Below are 22601 nucleotides of genomic sequence, written 5' to 3' on the forward strand. Positions count from 1 at the left end.
ATATCTATATTTTTAAAATGAAATATTAGAATTCATATATATATATATATATATATATATATATATATATATATTTTGATTTAACGAGTCGAACTCAAGTTTAAAGAGTCGAGCTGAGCTTGAGTCGATTACGAGTCGAACATTAATAATATTCGACTGGACTCAAGTTTTTTTACAAATATAATTTGTTACTCGAGTTCAATAACGAATCGAGTCAAGCCAAATTTGTCCGCGAACAACTCGGTTCATTTACGGTCGTAACTAATTATGTCCGTGTCAGTGTTGTCTGTAATATGTCAAACCAAAAGTTCTTCATGAATTTATATTTGAGATGATCAAAAATTATCGTAGTACATGTTTATTTGACCTTTAAATCCGTACTTTAAATTAGTCATTTTTATATATGTATTTTTAATATAAATTTAATATTTGTCACATCAAATTCTTAAAAATGTTAGAGAGTAAAGAATTTTTTGATCATTTGTCCAAAGAAAATAACAAAGAAAAAAAATCCCCGCAAACATTTTAGTTATTGTTATTTTTGGAGTTTTGACAATATCAAAAATATAAATCCTCGCGTATATTTTGGTTCTCATAATATCATAATTTTAAATCCTCGCTTATATTTTGGTTGTCGTTATTTTTAGAGTTGTGATAGTCTATCTTTTGATTGTCGTTATTTTTGAAGTTACCACGGTCTATCTTTTTGATAGATTCCTCTTTCTCTTTTATTGATCAGAAGCATTTAAAAGTAACACCGCCCCTACTGTATAGTGGATATATAAAATTCCCGGGGCTTAACTAATGCTCTCATCCCTCTCTCTTTACCAATCTACTTCATTTGGCTCTGGATAAAAAAGACAGAGATTTAAGCATGCAGCAAGCACTCTACAGATTAAAGCATTAAAATGTGATCAATCGATACTAATATCAAACAAAATTGATCAGTCCTAATAGTGTCTCTACGGAAATTCGAATCTCAATGCTGTAGTAATAACTACACTGGACTGGTGTTAACTTGAGACTTCACAGTTAAGGTAAAGAGAAAAGACTTGTGCAGCTGCTGTCCATTTGACCAACTAGATGGATGGCCACAAGTACACCACGGTGATAGTACGATTCAACTAGTAGTACTCTTGCCTAAAATAGACATTTTATAACGCAACAGGACAATACGATTAAAGTCTGTGCATTGCTCTCGCCTCTCAAGTTGCATCTGTCAGAGTATGGAGGAGGAGGAAATTTCTACAGAACTCTAATTTACTTGAGAACTTAACTTTTACTAATTGATCATTTTTTATAATCTATTATATCCGTGGAGGTGGAGATGTCAGTTTTTCTTCGAATAATGTTATGTTCTCAAAGAGGAGCAAATTTCTACAGAACTCTAATTTACTTGAGAACTTAACTTTTACCAATTGATCATTTTTTATAATCTATTATATCCGTGGAGGTGGAGATGTCAGTTTTTTTTCGAATAATGTTATGTTCTCAAATTCTTTCAATCAGATTTAGGAAAAAAATGTTGGGCCGCGCAACATCCTTTGACTCCGCATTAGTATGATATTGTCCGCTCTGGGTCGTGGCCAAGCCCGCACGGATTTGTTTTCGGACTCCTCCCAAAAAGCCTCATACTAATGGAGTTCTCTGGCTGCTTATATTCAGGATAAATCTTCTTTATTTTTCCCATGTGGGACTTGGGTTGAACCCACTCAACAAAAAATTGAAATTTTCTTTTCCTTTTCTTTATTTGATGAGATTCGAACTCCGTGATCTTTTAGATACAAAATAAAGTCTCGCTTCCATCTGGCCGGTTCTCAAACTCCTACTTACAAATTTTACACAAACGATACATGGATATATCAATATTTAATCACAAATGCACAAAGAGTATTATACAGTATCGGTATATTGTTCAGTTCCTGTTTCATTCGTTACAAATATCGATATTCAACGAAATCTATTACAGAACTATATAAAAGATATACTCCTCCGTAAACATCAAATAATCAAATGGACAACGGAATTGCATAAAACTAATACAATGAGCAAGAGTTGTTGAAAGTTGGGCAGGCAAATGTAAAATTTTGCGCCAGTGTTGCAGCCTTGCAGGGCTATACAGGACAAGGAGTGTCCAGAATCTCCTTTGACCTGCTTTCAGAACAATCAACAATTAAAGCTGTATACACTTTCAGTCTTTCATTTATTTTATGCAATACAACATAGTACACGACAAATAACAAAGAGCAGAACAGTTTTGGAAATCTTCATTGAATTTCATCCATGAAAACTCATCTTTGCTTTACTTTGAGTGTGTGTGTTCATATTGCAAGGAAAATTGTACCGAATCATACTCAATTTTTTTGCACCGGCTAGTCAAGAATATATAATAAGTTTGTCTAGTGTGTCCATGTGCACATGCTAAGCGTGAAATTTTATATGCTTTAGTGATTTTATATGTTAAGCGCGAAATTTTATATGCTAGTCAAGAATATATAATAGGTTTGTCTAGTGAGGAAAATTTTAATAGGTTTGTCTTGAGTAATTTATCGAAAAAATTTCAATAAATCCTGAAGAGATAGATGTATAAAAAAGTACCGAACAAAACTAGTGTTAAACTAGTGTAGGTTCAGCTTTTTAAAGCGAGGCAACAGTAAATTAGTAACGGAGCCACGATCCTGTGTTGGGCCTCCTATAGATTCATTTTTACTTTTTGGGCCTCCCTGTTACATTGTAGATTTAAATCGCACACTCATAGATTTTAAATTGTTCAGCAACTGTAATGATTCTAGAGATCTCAGAGAGACAGAGACCTCATCTATCATAATGAGCCATAACATGCAAGCTGAATTCATGAACCAGGTAAAAGAAACTAAACAGTTCCTACAAAAGATTCTCAGTATTGTCGTTAGGAATGGATATAAATGCCTATTTGCTTATTCATAGAGATGGATAAAGAGAGGAAAAGAAGCCTCTAGCTGTGTCAAATCCAAGGTCATCCTGCACCAGAAGCTTTTTAATGACAATTGACAATAATTGTATGCGCAGGTGCATGCACAAGTTATAAAGTACATAATAATGCCACTGAAGTGCATCAGAAACCTCGGATTAAATACCAGTTTATGTCATTCAACTGTATGTAATGAATTCGCTCGAATGGCTGTCTTTTGTCAATTCAAGCATTACAAAGATAAAGATACCAATTGGGAATATCTATTCCATTCATCAAGTTCTCGGTATTATTAACTGTATATAATGAATTCGCTCGAATGGTTGTCATTTGTTAATTCAAGCATGATAAAGATAAAGATACCAATTAGGAATATCTATTCCATACATCTTGAAGTTCTGAGTATTTCACGAGTTCGAACCTCACCAGCTCCCGGGCGTTCACCCGAGTTGAAGAGACGGTGGGATTATTTGAAGAAAATTCTGAGTATTATTTAACTATGTCCAAGATGATTACCCGAAAATTAATTATACCAGTTTAACAAAATAATATGCTGAAAATGACTTGGGAAAACAATAAAAAAAACCTTCACAATAAAATTTTAGAAACAGTAGACACCCCCCCCCCCCCCCCCCCCCCCCCACCCCCCCCACCCCACCCAAAAAAAAAAGAAAAAAAAAAGTGTATGAGCATCATAGTCCTAAAATTTATAGCAAACACCTGCAGAATTAAGAAATCACCAAGGATGATTCCTTCATCAACAGCTGCATTTGAGGCATTCGGTATATCTGTGACTATCTATTTGTCCGCAACCTCAGCTTCACTGGCTCCACAACTCTGTCAGGGAACTCAATTTTATCATCATCTTAATAAAATAGACCATATCATAGCACCTAGAACTGTAGATTTTGCACTAATGTTCACTTAATATCGCAATAAAAAATTTAATAAATAGAGCTCAACCTTAAATAGTACAGCAGCAACACCAATGGAAAGCATTGGCGTTGCTAGTCTTTCCTGATGCTTATCTTTGTCATAGTTGGAAGTATATGTAATGGGTGATCTTAACTATCAGCACATAACAACTCTTATGATATAAAAAATATTGGGCGACAACTAATTTCGATTATCTCCGATTCCAAATGAGTCTATACCTGCTCACATCTTTCTTCAGTAGCTTTCTTGTCACCTATTCACCTTTTTGCATAAGACAAGCATTTCAATTCCTAGTTTTTCCAGGTTTACTCCTAGCTCCTCAGTTAAAACCAGTTAAAAAGATTCTATTAAGTCTGTATTACGGTATGTTTTAGTATGATGATACTATTGGAAAGCTAGTTATTTGTATAATATAGCAAAAGCAGTCCAGACCAAAGCAGAGGTGTGCTTGCAAATAGAAGTAGAGTATGTATATTTTGCCTAGAGTCGGATTGGAAGGTCTTGCAAATAACAATCTGTAAATCCAGGAGATTTGATGGCATAGACCTACGTTCATATTCCAATAAAATACGACAGGAAGGCATATACTAATCAAAAAATTAAACCGCCATTTAAAAAATATATTGCAGGATTTAAATGAGACCTTGAGCTTATGTGGTATAAGAGTTGCCAATGCTTCACTCCATATCGTCAGAAATTATCTATAGATGCCTTTGCCTCTGCCAACACAGTCAGATCGTTACAATTTGAACAATCGCAAAGGCGTAAAGAGAATTGCAGCAATAGCATTATTTATATACCTTCAATGCCATTTCCAGCACTTCAACAATAAAACACAAGCTAAATATGTTTTATTATCATGGATTAAAATTAATGAATTATCCGGTTCCAGTCAATGACGAAATAAAAAAAGAAGAGAAATTCTCAATTTCACACAGATTTTGATTCTTAGTGTTGGTGATAAAGGGAAAACACCCCTGTCCAATTTCATTCCTTCAGCCACTTCAAGTTCATTTATAGACTGTTAGCATCCTAAAACATTCAACAGAAAAAAGCAATTCACACAAGGAAGAGAGCATAGATATTTTCTGTTTAATGTTATCATAAGAGTGCACTTTACTCTATGCAAATATAACGAAATCTTTATTCATCACGAGAAGTATTTTACATATAAACAATTTTCACAGACTACGAACAGTCGAACACAATATATATGCTCATTACTTTTGTAAGTGAGAGTACAAACAAGCTAACATTCTAAGACAAGTGAATCAATATGAAAGCACTTATACCTACTGTGATAACTCTTTCTTTGCCAACATTCTCCATAGCCTTCGCCATTAACTCACCTAGCTCTCTTTGTCCATTTGCTGATAATGTGCCAGCCTTTTACACACGGATAATATCAGCAATATAGCTTTCTCTTGCAGCAAGCATGATTTTATTTAGAATGCAACACTTTCATCCACAAAAATACACAAGAATATGTGCAGATTTTTTAAATTCAACAAATACATTGAGTGAGATCCCAAAAGTTAATCCATATTTTAGCTCTTTGCATGAGAACATAGTAAGTAAGCTTTGTGATTCCTCTGACATATTTATGATTCCAGATACTTTGACATGTTTATATTTGATACAAAAATTTCTTTAAAATATTGCATAACCTATAACAAGTAGATAAACACAGATGAATCAAATTGCTTTCTTTTGTAGTACCGCTTACGCCAGTTTCTGCCTTTGAGAGTTAAGAATGAAGTGTCAGATGCCTGCACTTCAACAAAGTTATTAAAGAATGGCAGTTGCGTTAGACTTGTAAAAAATCAAAAACTCATAAGAGATATACACTTACTTTATTACCTTTTTATAAATGACGATATGCAAGAGAAATTAAGCTGATTAAATAGTTTGCAATTAAGTAATTTATGACGCACTGAGATTCAATCACTTTTTAGTGATGCAAGGCTAGCATAAAATGGAACCTGCAAAAACCAAGAACAATTACAGAATCACTCAATAAGTAAAAAAGACAGCATATGACTGATAGTTATGGGTAACTCAATCCCAGTCATGACCTCTGGAAGAACCAAGTGCAAGACAAAATGACAAGAGCAAAGGTACCAATAAAGGGTGTCATTCTGTCATATCTGCAAGGATTAGCATAGCGGATACCTCTCTTGGTAGTAAGAGATTAATGATTCACGCCTCGACAGAGATTTGTGTGAGAGAAAAAGTAGCAGGAAGTTACATTGAATGGCCTAGAAATGAGATCAGATAAAAATAATACAACCTTGTATACCTGGAATCTCAATTTCACCAAGACTGGCCCTCAAAACAAGGAAGATCAGCTTTCTCTGCCGCCTCACTTAGGCTCCTGCACATTGTCAACATAACTCATACGATAACAATTTTCACAGACATTCCAGTTCAGATATATGTGCATACATCTGTATATGTAAGTTCTAGTAGAACCCCTGTCAGTTGCTTTTAAGAATCATGACTCCCCACATGGCAGTCTTCAGGCCTTTCAAGACCCTTTGAAGCCGGACACCAGAAAACCAATTACTGGACCTATATAGTGACTTCCATGCGGCCTCAAAGTTCTCGGATCTGCATCACCATTATCTTAACTTCTTAAGTCTGGAGACAATTGCTCCAAGAAAGCACCAAAAACTTGAATATTACTTTATAAATTCCATCCGTCCAAACCTTTTTCACATTCTCTGACTTCCAGATGTAACTTCATGTATTTCAGTGGCCTGTTAAAAAAAAGAAAAGAAAGGATATGTGTGTCAGATGATGCATTGCAAAGGAAATTCAGATGCCATCTCATTAAAAATTTATCTCTAGTCCCGACATATTTAAATTGATATAATCAAACACACTGCCAGACGAAACAAAACCACCTCATGCTAGTGAATTTTACATAAATTCTTAAAACAAGTTTTCACTGGAGTTTGAGTAGGCATTGTACACAAGTGAAAAGTATTGATTAGTTATGCCGGGAGTTCCATTACTTATATATGTAGCTTGTGTCACTTATTAGCACTTGAAATGCAAATTCACATACAATGCCCTAAGAGCTACAATCACCAAATGACGATAACAAATACACATATGATATTGAGAAATGACTATTTACTGCGATCACAGCAAGGACGTAATATTAAGAATAAATTAACATACAATTAATAGCGATGCTGCTGCTGATAATTGCGGTATTAAGGAATCAACTATTTCTGTTCCAACTTCGGCCGGGGTTGCATATATCGAAATCACCTGTAAGTCAATGAAGAAACAAGGGAACAAATAAGACTCTGAATGTAAAAATATGAGAGAGAGCAGGGAGGGAGGGAGGAAGAGAGAGATTCACTGTTTCAACTGAATTAAGATTTCACGAGTTGTGTTTACAGCAACAGAAAGATATGCTTTGGCGCTGATGATGATGAATACTGTGAAATTACCCCAGACGATTGAATAGGTGTATATTGTTGAGACACAAGATTTCGCCCCTAACTCTAATGATTTGTGTCTCCATTTTCGGCAAGTTATGTAACAGCAAGCTGTTTGTATAGCTTACTGTTACGTTGATATGAATATTTTTTGTGAAATTGATTAGTTAATCTATATAAAATTATATGCTATTTTCAACGTATAAAATTATATGTGATCATCAACTATAATTTGGTTTGATTTATGTATTAATATGTTACTAATATTGTTGGTTGATTTGGTTAAAAAATAGAAAATTTGGTTGATATCAAATATGATATTGATATTAACGACAAAACTTAAGAAACGAATAAATGTTCATATTCATATATAGGGCCAAGTTCGAGATAAAACCAAATTATTGTTACAACTTAAAACTCGCTAAGGATATCTAAGTATATTACTATGATTGATATTGAAATTACATTTAATTACGAAGTACTATATGCATTAAATATGTACATATTTATAACCATTAACTATAGTTAATGACTTTAAATAAAATGACTTACCTACCATAACTAGTTTTAGTTTTAAATATAATTATTATATATTGCTGCAGTATACTCTCTTTTGTAAATAGATTATACTGCAGCAATATATAATCAATATACTTATATAAAGGAGAAGCATGGCGCGTTTAGGTGGCGTCTCTTAAAGTGCTCTGTTCTATTTTTCTAATTTTATGAAATTTTTGGATAAAAAAGTATCAAAAATAAAAACTGTCTTTTTTAGTTTCAGATATATTGGAAAAAAGTTTCAGAACTACCTTTTTCAAAATATCAAAACCAAATCAGAATTTGAAAGTATTATCGTATTTTTGGAAAAGATGTATATCAAAAACAGTTTCTGAACTACCTTTTTCAAAATATCAAAATCAAATCAGAATTTAAAAGTATCATCATATTTTTGGAAAAGGTGTATATCAAAAATGGAAAGTATTTTTGATAAGCAGTCTTTTCTCAAATCAACCCCTATAAATTGAGGCTAAACATCATAAAATTTAACATACACAAATTTTTTTTTGAGTTTATTTGTCTTCTCCATCTAATAAAATAATGAGTTACACTATGCTAGATGTTTTGAATGACGATAGAGATGATTGGCTGATAAGAGTAAGAGTTCGTCGGATGTGGGAGTCGACAAATCCAAATAGGGGAGAACAATATAGTCTTGATGAATGAAAAAATCAATAAATTAACTGTCGGGGATAAATGTTTGTTCGTTATTCTTTTATAATGTTTGTTTTGTTCATCGGACATGTTTGTTGTTAATTTTTATATGATTTACTTTGTACACAGGAAAAAATTATTCATGTAACACTTCCACAATATCTGTTTGTTCGATTCAAGAACCTTTTAAGTGAATGATGTTTATACATCGCGATCTCATGGATTTAAATTGATATTTTTGCGGACAACCAATCCAAAGGAAGGAATCACTAATAAACCCGTGAATGGATTGGAGTTCATACGTCCAGAGATGATTAATTTTGGTACAACTAAAACATAATGTTTATCACAATTAAAATTAGGGATGGTTTCGGTGTTGTACCTCAATATCTTTCAGACTTTTACGCACCTATGCTAAACACAACTAAAATTAAGATTTGTCGTGCTTTGAATCGTTAATTACATGCATATTTTTATTTTCATTTCTTCACTCATGAATTATAGTCCAATTTTGCAATTTATATATTAATATTAGTATTGTATCGAGATCTTTATAAAATAAAATTTATTTTATTCTATAAATATTAATTTTGAATCATTAATATAATTTTTATAGGCTGCTGTAAATTTAATTTATTTTATAAATATTAATATTAAATCATTAATATAATTTTTAAAACTCGCCGCAACGCGCGGCTTCTCAACTAGTTATTATATATTGCTGCAATATACTCTATTTTTATGTCATATATCCATTAAAACAAAAAAATACTATTGCAGTATATCATAAATTATACTCTTATATTATTGTCGAACTAATACAAAAATAACATAACCATAGTATATACCATTGCAGTATATGTAAGTAATAGATAAAATAATAGATTCAATTCAGAAACACGATATTAGCCAAAATGAAATAATTAGTGAATTCATTATTTTATTGTAACTTAAATATACTGCAATGATATACCATAGTATATTTATGAATTGATTTGATTTTTTTATCTATTACTTAGATATACTGCAATGGTATACTATAATTATATCATGTGTGATATATTTCCTGAAATAGTAAGATATGATATATAATTTATTACCTAATATAATGTGAAACATAATGTGTGCTTTAATGAGAGAAATATGATTTAATATAAATGTCCTTTATATCAGATTTTAAATAAATCTGACGGATGTTGATGGTCCTAATTTCTAATTCTAATATAAGTTCTGATTCTCACCCTCATATATAAATTACAATACTTGTGTAATAATAAAATTGTAGTATTTGCTGACAAGTCATCTATTTACTTTTTTTTTATTAGAACGGTCATCTATTTTATACAACAACATACATTTAATTTATCACGAAGTTCGATTATTATAAATGTTAGTGTTACTGCGGTCACTTAAGAAGTTGGTGCTTTAGATGGACCAGATTAATACTACCTCCATCCCAAATTAAATGACTCCGTTGACTTTGGGCACCTAACTTTAGGTGCATTGACCGTCTACTTCCGAAATATATTTTTTTATTTTTTCTTTTGTAAATAAAAATTTCATATTTAAATATTTATTTACAAAAATAAAATTTTAAAAATAAGTCATGTAGCTATACGGTCAATGAACCTTAAACTGTGTGCCCAAAGTCAACGGGGCCATCTAATTTGGGATGGAGGGAGTATATTGTTGGATGACTACTTCCTAGTTTTCAAAGTGAAATTTTTGCGTATGAAATAATAGTTCCTGCCTTCCTGCAGGTATAATTGAGTATCAAATCACGTTACATTTGTGATCAGTTAAAATCAGTTCTAATTAAATTGCAAAAAGATTGAATAATCAAACGTTATGGTATATTTTGTCAAAAAAAAAAAAAACGTTATGGTATAAAAGTTATATTAATATTTACAATATATCACGTTCATTTTATCCTCGTATTGCACTTGTCTCAAAATTATTACTAATATTTAATAAATATGATGAATTAAATATGATTTGTGTTAATATATATGATAGATAATATTATTTCTTGATAACTACTGATCTATTTGATATGAGTAAATAAAAATTAAAATTTTGAACGTGGATAAAATGTGCAGGAGGGAGTATTTGAATTTTATTAGTGATATATATTCAATTTGATTTTAATTTCCGGTTTTTAGTTTATTGACGATGGAATCAGGTAGTAAAGATATAGTTAGAAGAATCGTGAGCCTGAGACAAGTTTTGTTCCTTAACAAGATCACAATAGCTCCAGTTGACATCCATCTATATAGTTATAGTTAAACGATTTCTAAATATAAATTTCATAGCTCTAGCTACCGATTGAGTGAAAACTAAGCTTGTGAAAGAGTTACGTACAGAAGAAAAGAAAAGATGGAGAGATATTTAAAATAAAAGTTGCATTGCATTGCATTTATGCAGAAATGTGGTGTTCAATATAAGGGTCCCATTTTCATGATGGTTTGGAGGTTCATTGGGTGCATGTACTTTTCGGATCCATTGTAAATGGTTTCCACAATCATCCTGTTGGCCCGCTCTGTTGGGTGATACGCATCCCAGAACACATAGTGCTCTCTGTCTGGACACAGAAATGAAAATCTTGTGCACAGCCCAACTCCATTGTATGGGCCTTGTCCACAGCATGCCACCCTTGATGTCGTGAAACCTGTCATGCATGCATAACATATCATATCAGAGAGAGAGACAGAGAGGGGAGAGAGAGACAGAGGGAGGGAGGGAGAGAGAGAGAGATGGGTTAAAAGTAAGAACCAAAGGCTGTAGGTTTGTTGATGAAGTCATTTTGCATGTCAAGGGCATTCACAGCAACAAAGCAATCCGTTTTCAACTCTGCGTTGAGATCTTTAATCATCTGAACAAGCTTGGGATTGTACAGTGATGCGGCTAGCTGGGGCTCAGCAGCACAGTCCCCATTTAGGCTCCTAAACGCCATCTCCCCCGGAACACAGCCTAGCGGTCCCGTCCCCGTCACCAGAACCCTCCGAGCCCCCAACTCATACAACCTCTGCAATAAAATCAAATGATCATGATCAAGTCGCGAATCTGAATATTTATGGTTTCAGCAATATATATATGTACCTGAAGTATCTTCTTGTACTCTGCAATGAGAAAGGTGGTGTAATCTTGAATATTAAACTGAATCCTTCTTGGAGTAATAGGGGCCAGGAAATAGTTGTTGACGAAATCATTTCCACCCAGAGTGATCAAAACCAGAGCATTGTTTACCAGCTTCCTCGCCTCTTTGATTCCGATGAAACTGATCAGTCTCCTCTGATACTCTTCGAAATAATACAACTGTTGCCCGATCCTTATTATGTTCACCTACCCAAACCACACCACAAAACCGTTACAATAAGCAACATAATATATTAAAATTACCACAATTATACAAATATATCAAGACGTCATTTGACCAGCTTCGTAAATATTACTATTTTCTAATTTGCATGCAAGCGTCACCTTTGTTATAAAGATAAAGAGCTATCTTAAATATGAGTATATGACATGTGCATGTAATCTGTATGAAATATGAGTTACTCACGAACTGAAATCCGGTGTCGTTGAGGATTCCGACACCGGCAGAAGCGAAGTTCGCGCCGGTCAGTAGATTGCCTCCGTTGAGCTCAGAGCTCAAGTACGGCAGTGTTGGCGGCGCCCCAAGCTTTTCACCTAATAACAAAAATATCATACAAATTTAAATTTAAAAAAATCTTATATATTACTAGAACATCGTAAAATCACGTATTATCGTCAACATACTGATGAGATCAGGGATGTTAAGGCCATTCGAAAAGCGGCCCGACGGAGAATGACTAGCGGAATCAATTCCATACGGCGGTAAATCAGCTCGTGCGGTGGTGAGCAAGTAGTTGTTGTTGCCGTTGTCGACCAGAGAATCGCCGAAGACGAAAAAAGCACGAGGCCTCTGCGGCGGTGCAGTTCGTGCTTCTGCAACAAAGACCACCGCTGCAACAAGGAAAAAGATGGTAACGAAATTTGGTGGACCGGACATTTTCGAAACCGCTAAGAAAAATGCTACTCACTACTGATGGGGTGTGAAAGAGACTGTAGATGTTGTTTATAGAGGATGCATGTATCTTATCGGTTGGTTGAAATCATATTAAATGCTTGCATTGCTAGCCAAGGAAAAAAAAGCAACAACAAACAAATTGTATAGGCTAAATTAGTTGGACCCACTTTAATAGTGTAGGAGTTTTTAACTCTTTTTTTTCTGCAATTCTTTTACACAAAATCTATGAAAGTTTGTTCAAGGTCAAACCTATGAGAAAGGATATACATGTAAAATAGTCAACCTGTAAATCGATCGAAAAATCGTCAATCTTTTCTTTACATATGCAGTAATAAATTGTAACTATTAAGTATGAGGATATATATCAGAAATGAGGACTGATATAGCTAGCTAGGTTGAACTTTCTTCTCCGATCCGAAGTCCAAATCATGATAAAAATGACGATGAACTAGAAATGGCATGGCATGCAAATCGGAAAACATGGAGCCGTTTTGGGTAGAATCGATCAATTAAAGATGACATATTTATCAGTTTCTGTTGAAATTCTTGTGCCCCAATAAATTATCTGATCATCTACCTAACTCTAATTAAATCAGTCATAGGGTGTGTATTCAATGCTGCATGATATCATTAGCTACCATCTTCTAATGGGAGAAAGATAACTACTCTATTATTCCAATTTTGCTAGTTTCTTTTGTAAATATAATATTTTAAGTCCGAAAATTCGAGTTTTCAAATAAATTGTTGGAGTAAAAATAAGAGTTAATTGCAAAATGCACCCTCGAACTTTGGCCCAAACGCACTTCAGTCAACATACTTTCAATAATTACAGTTTGCAACCCCTTACTATTAAGTGCGCGCGATTCACAGACTTTCCGTCAAAAGATAACGGAGCTGTTAAACATTTTAAGGTAATTGCGGAAAATAAAAAAAAATAGAACACTAAACCCAGTAATCATCAATTAATTACAAATATTAAAGAAAATCAAAAAGGGTGCCATTTTTTGCAAACTCGTAGAACACGTATGCATTATCAGTGGCTAAGATATAGGCAAGGGGAGACATCACGTTTGAATTGTTCAACTTCCCAGAACTTTTAGCTCTTCTCCAAACTTCTCGTGGCTACCCATTTGGAATATCTTGTCGCTCCAATTAGGGCTGAAATTAGATTTGTTGGCCCTATTTAGATTCCCTTCTGCTATATCTAAATTGTGTTTTGAGTAATCAGAGTTTAATTAAAAAGTTAAGAAATTAGGGTAAATACAAACATATATAGGGCATATATATAGGGTAAATTGGGGAAGAAGACCTTTAAAAATGGGTTTCTCCGTTATACCCCTGACTTAAGTAACGTTAATCATGGAGACTTAACGGTCTTGGACGGAAAGGATGTGAATCGCGCACACTAAATAGTAAGAGGTTGCAAACTACAATTATTAAAAATATGTTGACTGAAGTGCGTTTGGGCCAAAGTTCGAGGGTGCATTTTGCAATTAACTCTAAAAATAAATGACCTTAATTTCCTAAATTTATCAAGGATTCAAATTTTTTTTTTAACGAACATCTCTTTGCCAGGGGTCCAGTACCTTTTTCTTTAAAATTTAGAAAGTTGAGTTATGCGAGTTATGTCACAATCATCATTCAGGTCGTCCTCCCAGGTCTCTGTCTTTGGGCATCTGCAGAAGAAAGAATCATCTCCACCTGTTGACTTGGATCAATGTGTGTCCATTTCTTTGATGCCAACTTATGTGAACTGTAAAAAAAAGAACTTATGTCAACTTTTGGACTCATCAAAATTACATGTATCTGAGTTCAATATTGTAGTGCGTCTACATTTTGATATATGAATTCCTCATTTGTGATCTATATTGTGGTTGCATTTGTAGCTAAGAATTTGCAAATTATTGATTATGATATTTTAATAATGGAACCATTTTTTTTTTATCATAAGATTCAATCCGGTTAACAGAAATAACAAGAAGGCGTCGTAATCCAGTGTGATTCAAACGGCACCAAGGTTAAACTACTCCCACAGAGAAACATGTATTTTAATCTGGGCATGTCCTCTGCAATAATAATAATTGCTGATAATGCTTCATGTGTACTTTCATATCTGGTATAATCAATGGTTACAAATCTGATCATGCAACATCTGCTAGGAACGCGGCCACACACAGATAAACAGAGAGAATCAATTTGGTCCTGTTTCTCTGGGACTCATCATGTCCATCTCCAATCATTTTGCTTAGAAAGAAGCCTGCTAAATTTAATGGCCAAATCCTTTTCCACACCTGTACCTTGTTTGTAATCATCTACTGCTTTCTTTAGTATGCTACGTGGTACATATTTGTGCTTTATGTTTGCATGATTTCGGGGATAACTTTAAGAGACTGGTAGTGTAATCATTGTACGAAACAAACAAACGCTATCTTGCAAGCTGTCTGAATTAATAAATTGGTAATCTTCACCTGTTTCAGCTGCAGAATCTTGCGAGACGAGGAGCCATTGCTGCATGAAATGCATCCGCTTCTTTTACTTGCTTGGCTATGGTGCTTCTGCTGCTGCAGCGTGGCAAGGATGATGGCAACAAAAGAAACATACCTGTAGATGTATGCAAAATGAAAACCAAAAACCTTGAATATCTGTTAAAAACTTGCAACGGTTAAAGACAGGAATATGCTTGTACCTCGGTTTGGAGTGTGACTTCCTGAATTCATGCAGGCCTCCTTGTTCAGTTCCAATACAATTGCTGCAGATTTCAGGACTCATCCGATCGGCATGACTAACACTGTTAGCCTTGGGATAAACACAGGGACCGTTTGGCTGGGCTAAAAGAAGTGACTTATTGCTTAAAGTAAAGAAGTGGATTAAAAGTGAAAAGTTGATTTAGACTTAAAAGCTATTAAAAGCGTTTGGATGCCGTGACTTATAAATTTTTATAAGTTATTTAAGTGTTTGGATAACTTAACTTATAAGTTAGTATAGTTATGTAATTTTATAATATAAATTGTTTTATTTAAAAATAAATTATAATAATACAAAACCTTCTTTTATTGATACACGAGATATTTACATATAAAAAATATAAAAACTATGCGTTAAAAATATAAAAACTATGCATTAGAAGAAAAAATTCTGTTTTTTGTTAATTAAAGAAGAGGTGCAGCAAGAACAATTAAAAAAAGAAGAGTTGCAAAGGAAAGCCGCGGCAGAGAGAGGCAAGGAGGAACTGTTAGTAATAAGTCGGAGTCTAGAAAAAAGCCACGTTTTGAAGCTTATTTTTTGGAGCTTCTTCAGCTCAAAATAAGCACTCATTACAGTTTGCCAAACAGTCTGTTTATAAGTGAAGTAGACTTTTTGAGCTTTTAAGCCCATAAGCTCAATCGCCAAACACCCAGTGTCAGTACTCACAACAAACAACAATGACTTTACCATTATTAAATAATGACAAATATGAGGATACAGAGCAATGTATTTAACTATTATTTTTATACAAAGGGAGACAAGAGGCGGATCTAAGATATACAATTATACATTACATGTCCAGCTCAGGATCCAATATTCAGAATATAGCAAAACAGCCCATTTCTGAAGAAATACATATCATATATTTGCATTACAAAACAAATGGCACTTTGGCGGGAACCATCATCGTGGGAGAGCTTAACACGAATCAAAGAGTAGTATATGACAATTTGAAACAAATGAAGATACGCAATAAATTAATATGATAAAGAAAGGTCTCATCTCAAATTATCTGTAAATTCTTCGACAGCCTCTTGCACAAGATCTTCCAGCAACTTCACTTCAATTTCCTTGTGAAAACGGTCTATTTCCATCATCGCCTGGTCATTCCAACCTTTTTCAATCACATCCTTCCTCACCAATCTCTCCACAACCAGGCTATTGTTTTCCCAAATTTCACCCAAAACACAACTAACCTCGCCACAAAACCACTCCATCTGGGTCCACACAGAGTCAAATATTAACATCTGATCATGAACCCTATTAGAGGGCCTGCTTTTCCATGTATCCAACTCATGCACAGCTAATTCCACCAATGCTGCATTGACACAATCAAACACAAGCTTTTGCATTAATATTCTTTGCCCTCGCTTGGCCTCAGGCAACGTCTCCTTGTCAATTAGGCCTAAGTAATTGTCTCTCAATGATGGGTCCAATGGGCTCTCTAAGGAATGACACCTAGCCAAAAATGTGTCGAACTGCAATTCATTCCCAAATTTCGCTGCCGCTAATAGCGTCTGAACAAGTAAAGACAATTCTTGTCTTTCTTCCTCAGCATCTATCATAACCACAGATGTTTTTGCAGGATATAGACTTGCAGTTTCTGTACAAGAATCCTTTTGCGAAAGAGTCCGAGCGATGGATCTTACTGGTGGAGATTTGTCGATCAGATTGGCTTTACTAGAATACACGGGTGAATCAGACCCTGTTTAATAGAAAGGAACATCAGCAAATGTTCAATGCAACGGGAAACTAGAGGTGTTCTGTAGGATTATTACCATTTCGGAGTAGACTGAAGTTGTCAGAGAATTCAGAGTCCCTGCGATCATCCTCTTGGAATGGAAGCTCCAAGACTGAGAATGAACTTGGTGTATCTTGGTACTCAATAGGATTTCTAGATGGACAAGGTTTTGTTGCGGAGATTTCAGCCTGCAAAATGTAGTAAATAAACATTCAATGATTATTGAAGATGTAACATCAGAACCAATTCTGATGTCAATGGGTAATAAGAACGTAATCTGTAACATAAGAGTCAGAGTTACAGACATTAGGTGATCGTTATTGAAATAAGATATAAGATATCAGGTAAAAGTTAGATATAAGACATTAGGTGCTGAGTAGGTGATACCTATGGAAATCAGATATCTCACTTTGTTATTAAAAATCTTTGGACAAGTTCACGTACTTATCTTAGATATTTCATCTCACGTGTGACAAATTTTTTATCATTAGTGAACATAGCAGATAAGAGCAAAGACACATGCATTTCAAATACCTTGGTATGAAGCAACCATTCTTCATTCTCCACACTGAATGAATGTGAAGGAGAAGCTTTGTTCCAAGATCCAAGTGGATCAGGCAATTCCCCCTGTTTAATAGCTAGATCAACTTCATATCCAGAAGGCTGACTTGGCAATTCAGCAGATTCAATTTCATCCCTAGAATTACTCGATTTCTGTTTACTGGATTTATTTGTCCTGGGGAAAAATAAATTTGAAACTCTGCCCTTCAACAATGATTTCATGCTTCTTGTTTTTGTCAGATCCTTGGCAGCATCTGCTTTCTCCATCTTAGGATCTGAAACTTCTAAACTAATTCTGCCACCGTAGGCCGTAGAAGATGCAGGGACAGATTTTGATCTCAAAATATTCCTGGTAGGAGGATCACATTTATCCTCATCATTCAAATCACTAGTGCAGCATGACCTGGATCCCCTGAACTCCTGTTCACTTCTAATAGAATCTTGCTCGGATATGACCGACCTTTTTATATCAGAAAGAGCAAGCATCTCACCTAAAGTACTGGAGCTCCTTTTTACATGTTTTTGTTCTTGACTTCTATTAGATGCCATCATGGCCCATCTCTCAGAGAGTCGCTTCTTTGCTTCTCGACAAACTGACGACTCAGGAGAATAAGATGCACGACTGAAGGTGGAGAACGAATAAGGGCTACCAAGCCTATTAATGTAATCCCAAGAATGCCTGGAAGTTGGAGACATAGCCTCTGAATCACTAAGATTCTCCGCTGCAAATTCAATCTCAGATTTATCAAATGAACTTTCATCACCAGTATAACCATTGCAAAACACAGAAGGGAGCAGTGTTTCATCCCTTCTTTGATGACTCAAATTTTCACACATTTGCCGAGTAATCTCCTTTGCCATTTCTCTTGATTCTTTAGCATCATTTTCCTCGAACTCCACATACTGATCTTCAACATGTAATGCCTTTGTTGACGGAGAAAGAGGTGAAATAACAGCAGTAATGTCATGGGACTTCCCAGGGCTAGGTTTTAGCACCACTATTCGAGTTGCTTGCACCCGACTATCTTCAAGTTTACATGTTGGTGGAGGAGAAAATCCAGGAATGCTTAGCCTGTTGATCTGACTGAACTCAGAACTTTCATTTATTTGTTCTTCATCCTTCTTCCCCAAATCAGTAACTTTATAGCTATCCACCATTTTTGCGGGTTTCAGAATGGTTATGCGCTTCGTCTCAGAAGGCAGGGGATTAGAATGCAAATCAGACAGTTGCTGCGAGAACATTGAGTTTGGTTCTTGGAGAAATTTGAGGAATGAATCTTTGTTGGAACTTAAAACCTCTAAAGCATCCCGAAACTGCTTGGACTGACGAAGCTTTTCATCTGTAGAAAGACGCTTTAATTCAATAAAATTCTGACGAACAAGAGCCATCTTTTTTTCAACTGAACGCCCGTCGAATCTTTCTTTATGAGGTGAGTTATGCCTAACAAATTTATTGTGTGATTGTTGTATTTCATAAACATCTTTGTACCCATTTTGCTCTTGATACTGATGAATTTCCTGCTCCTCCTTCCACGAACCAAAAGATGCAAAAGATTGGCTGCGTGAAGAACCTCTCGAATGGTTTTGTTGCGAAGCTGTATAAGACTGCTGAAGTGGGAGGGTGTCAAGCCCCATCAGCCTTGCAACCACACTTGGCGGCTTTTGCTTAGAATCCACTTCTTTAGACATTTCTTGAGCTATAAGCATTTTTATAGGTGTCCTATGTGACTTCCTATTCAGTGAGGTACTTTGCAACTCAGAGATAGCCTGCAAATTCCAGCACAATTTCACAAGTGTCAATGTACCATGAAGAAAACACTTCAACTTATTAATTAAAGAATATAATTCAAATAATTGGCTGCTTCATACTTTAGTACCCCATTCTAAAATTTAAGCTGTCAGATATCCAAATTTACTAAGTTCAGTATGTATTCTCAAACAGATTCTCCACAATTATAATTTGTAGTTTATTATGAATAGCTTCACTTTGTAACTGAAAGTTTTCTTATATTAATTTGGTTCTTCTGTAACAGATGGAGATTTGCCAACACCATACTTAAAACTTACCATTTTATCTTCTATCTGATCCTCAGCGAGACTCATTCCTGAAACATCTGAGTGACTCCTTGTCAAAGGGGGTCCTGTTCACGAGATACTAGATCGTAAACATATTCTCCAGTGTTGTTAGAGACAATATCCAATCCCACAATTGTATCAAAAAATGCAAGTCTTTTCACATATTTAGGAATTCATTGTTCATTAATCATTAGTGATCTTTTATCATTTACAATATAATAGCTAAAACGGGTAGGAATCTGAAACACAATAAGGAATTTACCATTATGATGAGGCTTATCCATCAACAGTCTATTTCCTGGCATGCCTGCACTCGGTTCAAAAACGTTGACTACACGTCCCTAACATCCTAGATAAGGTATCTCGATATTGTGAGTTTTGTGATTCTGAATTCCATTCATTTTAACACCTGAGAAAAAGTATCATAGAATATTAATACCAAGATAAAGAACCTAACAAATTATTGTATTTGCACTAGAAGAAAAACTTAAGAGAAGAAACAATCAACATACCAACAAACTAGTATACAAAGACCCGCGAAATATGATGCTTCCTCGGGATACAATAATAATTTATCTCTTTTATTTCACAGTTCATAACATCTATTTCAATCAACCAAACTGACAGAAAAACTGCAGAAGAATAAATCGAATCTATAAGGAGATCAATACATATAATTTGGTTGTTAAGAGGTCAATTACAAAATTTCCGAGATGTACTAGACTGCAATGGTAGAAAACTAGAAATAGATGGAGAAACATTGTCAAAGACAATTGCACATTAGTGGAAAACAACCTTGATTTGTGTCAAATTAAGCATCATTTCTACATTTTATCAATGCTTAATAAGGAAGATCAATTTTACACTTTACAAGTAGTAATATTGTATAACTACCTCAAAATTCACAAATTTTACTCTAAATTATTGGTTAGCACAAAACTGAAGGAAAATTGCTGCAAAATGCAGTTAACAAGAAACATAATAAAGCAAAGCGAAGAGTGAAAGTTGCGATCTTTTATTCTTATTATTAATTGTTTTGTTATTTTGAAGATAAAGTTGCAATCTTTGTAGTTAAGCAAGAGAATAAAAACAAAGAATATAAATCTTGGGTGAAAAAGGTGAAGGTTCAGACAAACCCCACGAATCCAGATTAAAGAAAGAGTTGAAAAAGCTGCAAATTATGTATTAGAAGCATAAAAAGTGAATCTTTAGAGAGAGAAAGTGAGAAAGAGAATCACATTCCATTCCAACATCTTAAGAGATCGAAGAAAACACAATTATACACATACATACAGAGAGAGAGGGGGGAGGGGGAGAGAGAGACAGAGAGAGAGAGGGGGAGGGAGGGACCTTGTGATGAGTGGGTTGGCCGGAAAATGACAGTCCGGTGAGATATAATGCCGGAGATTCACCGGATTTAAACGGCTAGTAGAGGCAGTTATCTTGGCTGTGCACCGACTTTGACGGACTCTGATTTGGTGGTGTTTATTGTGTGATTCTTGTAGTATGACTTTAATTTACGTCTATATAGAAGAATCTGAGTAGAAAAGAAAGTCAATTATTTATTTTAATTATAAAAGTTATTACTATTATTATTGTGCACTTATCTCTCTATTTTTATTTTTATTAAGATGTGCCTGTGATGAATTGATGAGAACATGACTGTGGTAGTTACTTATATGAGCAATATGGAATGAGAAGATATAGCAAATAGTACATGCCTTTGAATATGTATTAATATAGGGAAAATAGATTTTTTTGCCACCTAACTTATTATTTGTTTAGAAACCTACCACTGAACTATAATTTTTTTCTTTTTTGCCACTAATGTTAGGTTCGGATTTTTTTTTGTCACTAACGTTAGGTTTGGATTTGATTGTTAACACTATGTTATTCTTTTTAGAGTTAATTGCATTTGGCACCACTTTGATTTCAGCATGTTGCACATTGCACCTAATAGTTTTGGAATAAACACTATGCAGCCCCTTACTTTTAACCCGTAGACACTTTGCACCCTTTCCATTATCTTCTGCCGTTATCGTTAACTTTTGAAGAGGCATTTTGAGAAATTTTATTATATTTAATTAAAATCAGACCTTTATTTAAATTTTCTGACCATCCAAACGATATTTTTCGGAAATCTATTTTTCGGTAGTCTGCAATATAATAGTGATCCGTGTCTATATCTTTATATGTAGTACTCCATATGTGTCATAGGTAGTTTATCTTAGAGGACGAGAGTACGGATTTTTTTTACTCAGAAAGGAAATCTCAAAATTAACTTATGGAACTATATTTATAAAAAGTGGGAACCTTAAAATACGTGACAAGTAGTGGTAAAGAACTATAAAGTCAAGTGATACTATATATTTGTGGAGTCTTAAAATAATTCATAAAACTAAATTTTTTAGGTTCTTAAAATGCCTGTTAAACTCTCATACTTCAAGGTAAACTAGCTAAGGGACATATAGATGACTGTATATAATGTTATAGACACATATCATATCACCATAATATTGCAGACTACCACTATGTTTTTATAATGCTAAAAAAATAACATATTGTTAATAATCAAATCAAAACATAACGTTAGTGACAAAAAAATCCAAAGTTTTCTGAAGGAAAAAAAACCAACATTAAATTTTATTCAGAAAAAATAAACTAAAATAATTTTTGAATTTTTTTGGAGTCTCAAAATGCGTGTCCAACTCTCGTCCTTCAAGGTTAACTACCTAGGACACTACATAAAGATATAGACACATATCAGATCGCCATTATATTGCATACTAACACTATATTTTAATAATACTAAAAAAATAACATAGTGTTAATAATCAAATCCGAACCTAACGTTAGTGACAAAAAAAAAGTCCGAAC

General features: G+C 34.2%; 2 protein-coding genes and 1 long non-coding RNA gene across 18 annotated transcripts; all 3 read right to left on the reverse strand.

Moving 5' to 3' along the window:
* Window positions 1–1931: 1931 nt before the first annotated feature.
* LOC108202510 (uncharacterized) lies at window positions 1932–7456 on the reverse strand. 14 transcript variants are annotated; one of them, XR_010290060.1, is made up of 8 exons: window positions 7260–7456; window positions 7073–7165; window positions 6596–6645; window positions 6332–6496; window positions 6186–6251; window positions 5179–5868; window positions 4530–4605; window positions 3612–3787 (listed from the first exon to the last, which is right to left on the reverse strand). It is a non-coding gene; the product is annotated as an uncharacterized LOC108202510 (long non-coding RNA). The 14 variants fall into 14 exon arrangements; XR_010290053.1 differs by having other exon boundaries at window positions 6186–6260; XR_010290059.1 differs by having other exon boundaries at window positions 5179–5655; window positions 5747–5868; window positions 6186–6496.
* Window positions 7457–10935: 3479 nt separating this feature from the next.
* On the reverse strand, window positions 10936–12693 carry LOC108202482 (GDSL esterase/lipase LTL1). Its single transcript, XM_017370888.2, has 5 exons — window positions 12331–12693; window positions 12113–12240; window positions 11650–11892; window positions 11323–11575; window positions 10936–11218 (listed from the first exon to the last, which is right to left on the reverse strand). The coding sequence occupies exons 1-5, from the start codon at window positions 12581–12583 to the stop codon at window positions 10986–10988; spliced, it is 1110 nt and encodes a 369-aa protein (XP_017226377.1). The 5' UTR covers window positions 12584–12693; the 3' UTR covers window positions 10936–10985.
* Window positions 12694–16008: 3315 nt separating this feature from the next.
* Window positions 16009–21223, reverse strand: LOC108202448 (uncharacterized). 3 transcript variants are annotated; one of them, XM_017370843.2, is made up of 7 exons: window positions 21075–21218; window positions 20237–20356; window positions 19987–20133; window positions 19716–19789; window positions 17622–19415; window positions 17125–17275; window positions 16009–17051 (listed from the first exon to the last, which is right to left on the reverse strand). In XM_017370843.2, the coding sequence occupies exons 3-7, from the start codon at window positions 20027–20029 to the stop codon at window positions 16345–16347; spliced, it is 2769 nt and encodes a 922-aa protein (XP_017226332.1). In that variant the 5' UTR covers window positions 20030–20133; window positions 20237–20356; window positions 21075–21218; the 3' UTR covers window positions 16009–16344. The 3 variants fall into 3 exon arrangements, with proteins under 3 accessions (XP_017226332.1, XP_017226323.1, XP_017226341.1); XM_017370834.2 differs by lacking the exon at window positions 20237–20356 and having other exon boundaries at window positions 21075–21223; XM_017370852.2 differs by lacking the exons at window positions 20237–20356; window positions 21075–21218 and having other exon boundaries at window positions 16118–17051; window positions 19716–19803; window positions 19987–20127.
* Window positions 21224–22601: the final 1378 nt, after the last annotated feature.

Source organism: Daucus carota, chromosome 1, assembly GCF_001625215.2.
Source record: "Daucus carota subsp. sativus chromosome 1, DH1 v3.0, whole genome shotgun sequence".
Taxonomy (NCBI): domain Eukaryota; kingdom Viridiplantae; phylum Streptophyta; class Magnoliopsida; order Apiales; family Apiaceae; genus Daucus; species Daucus carota.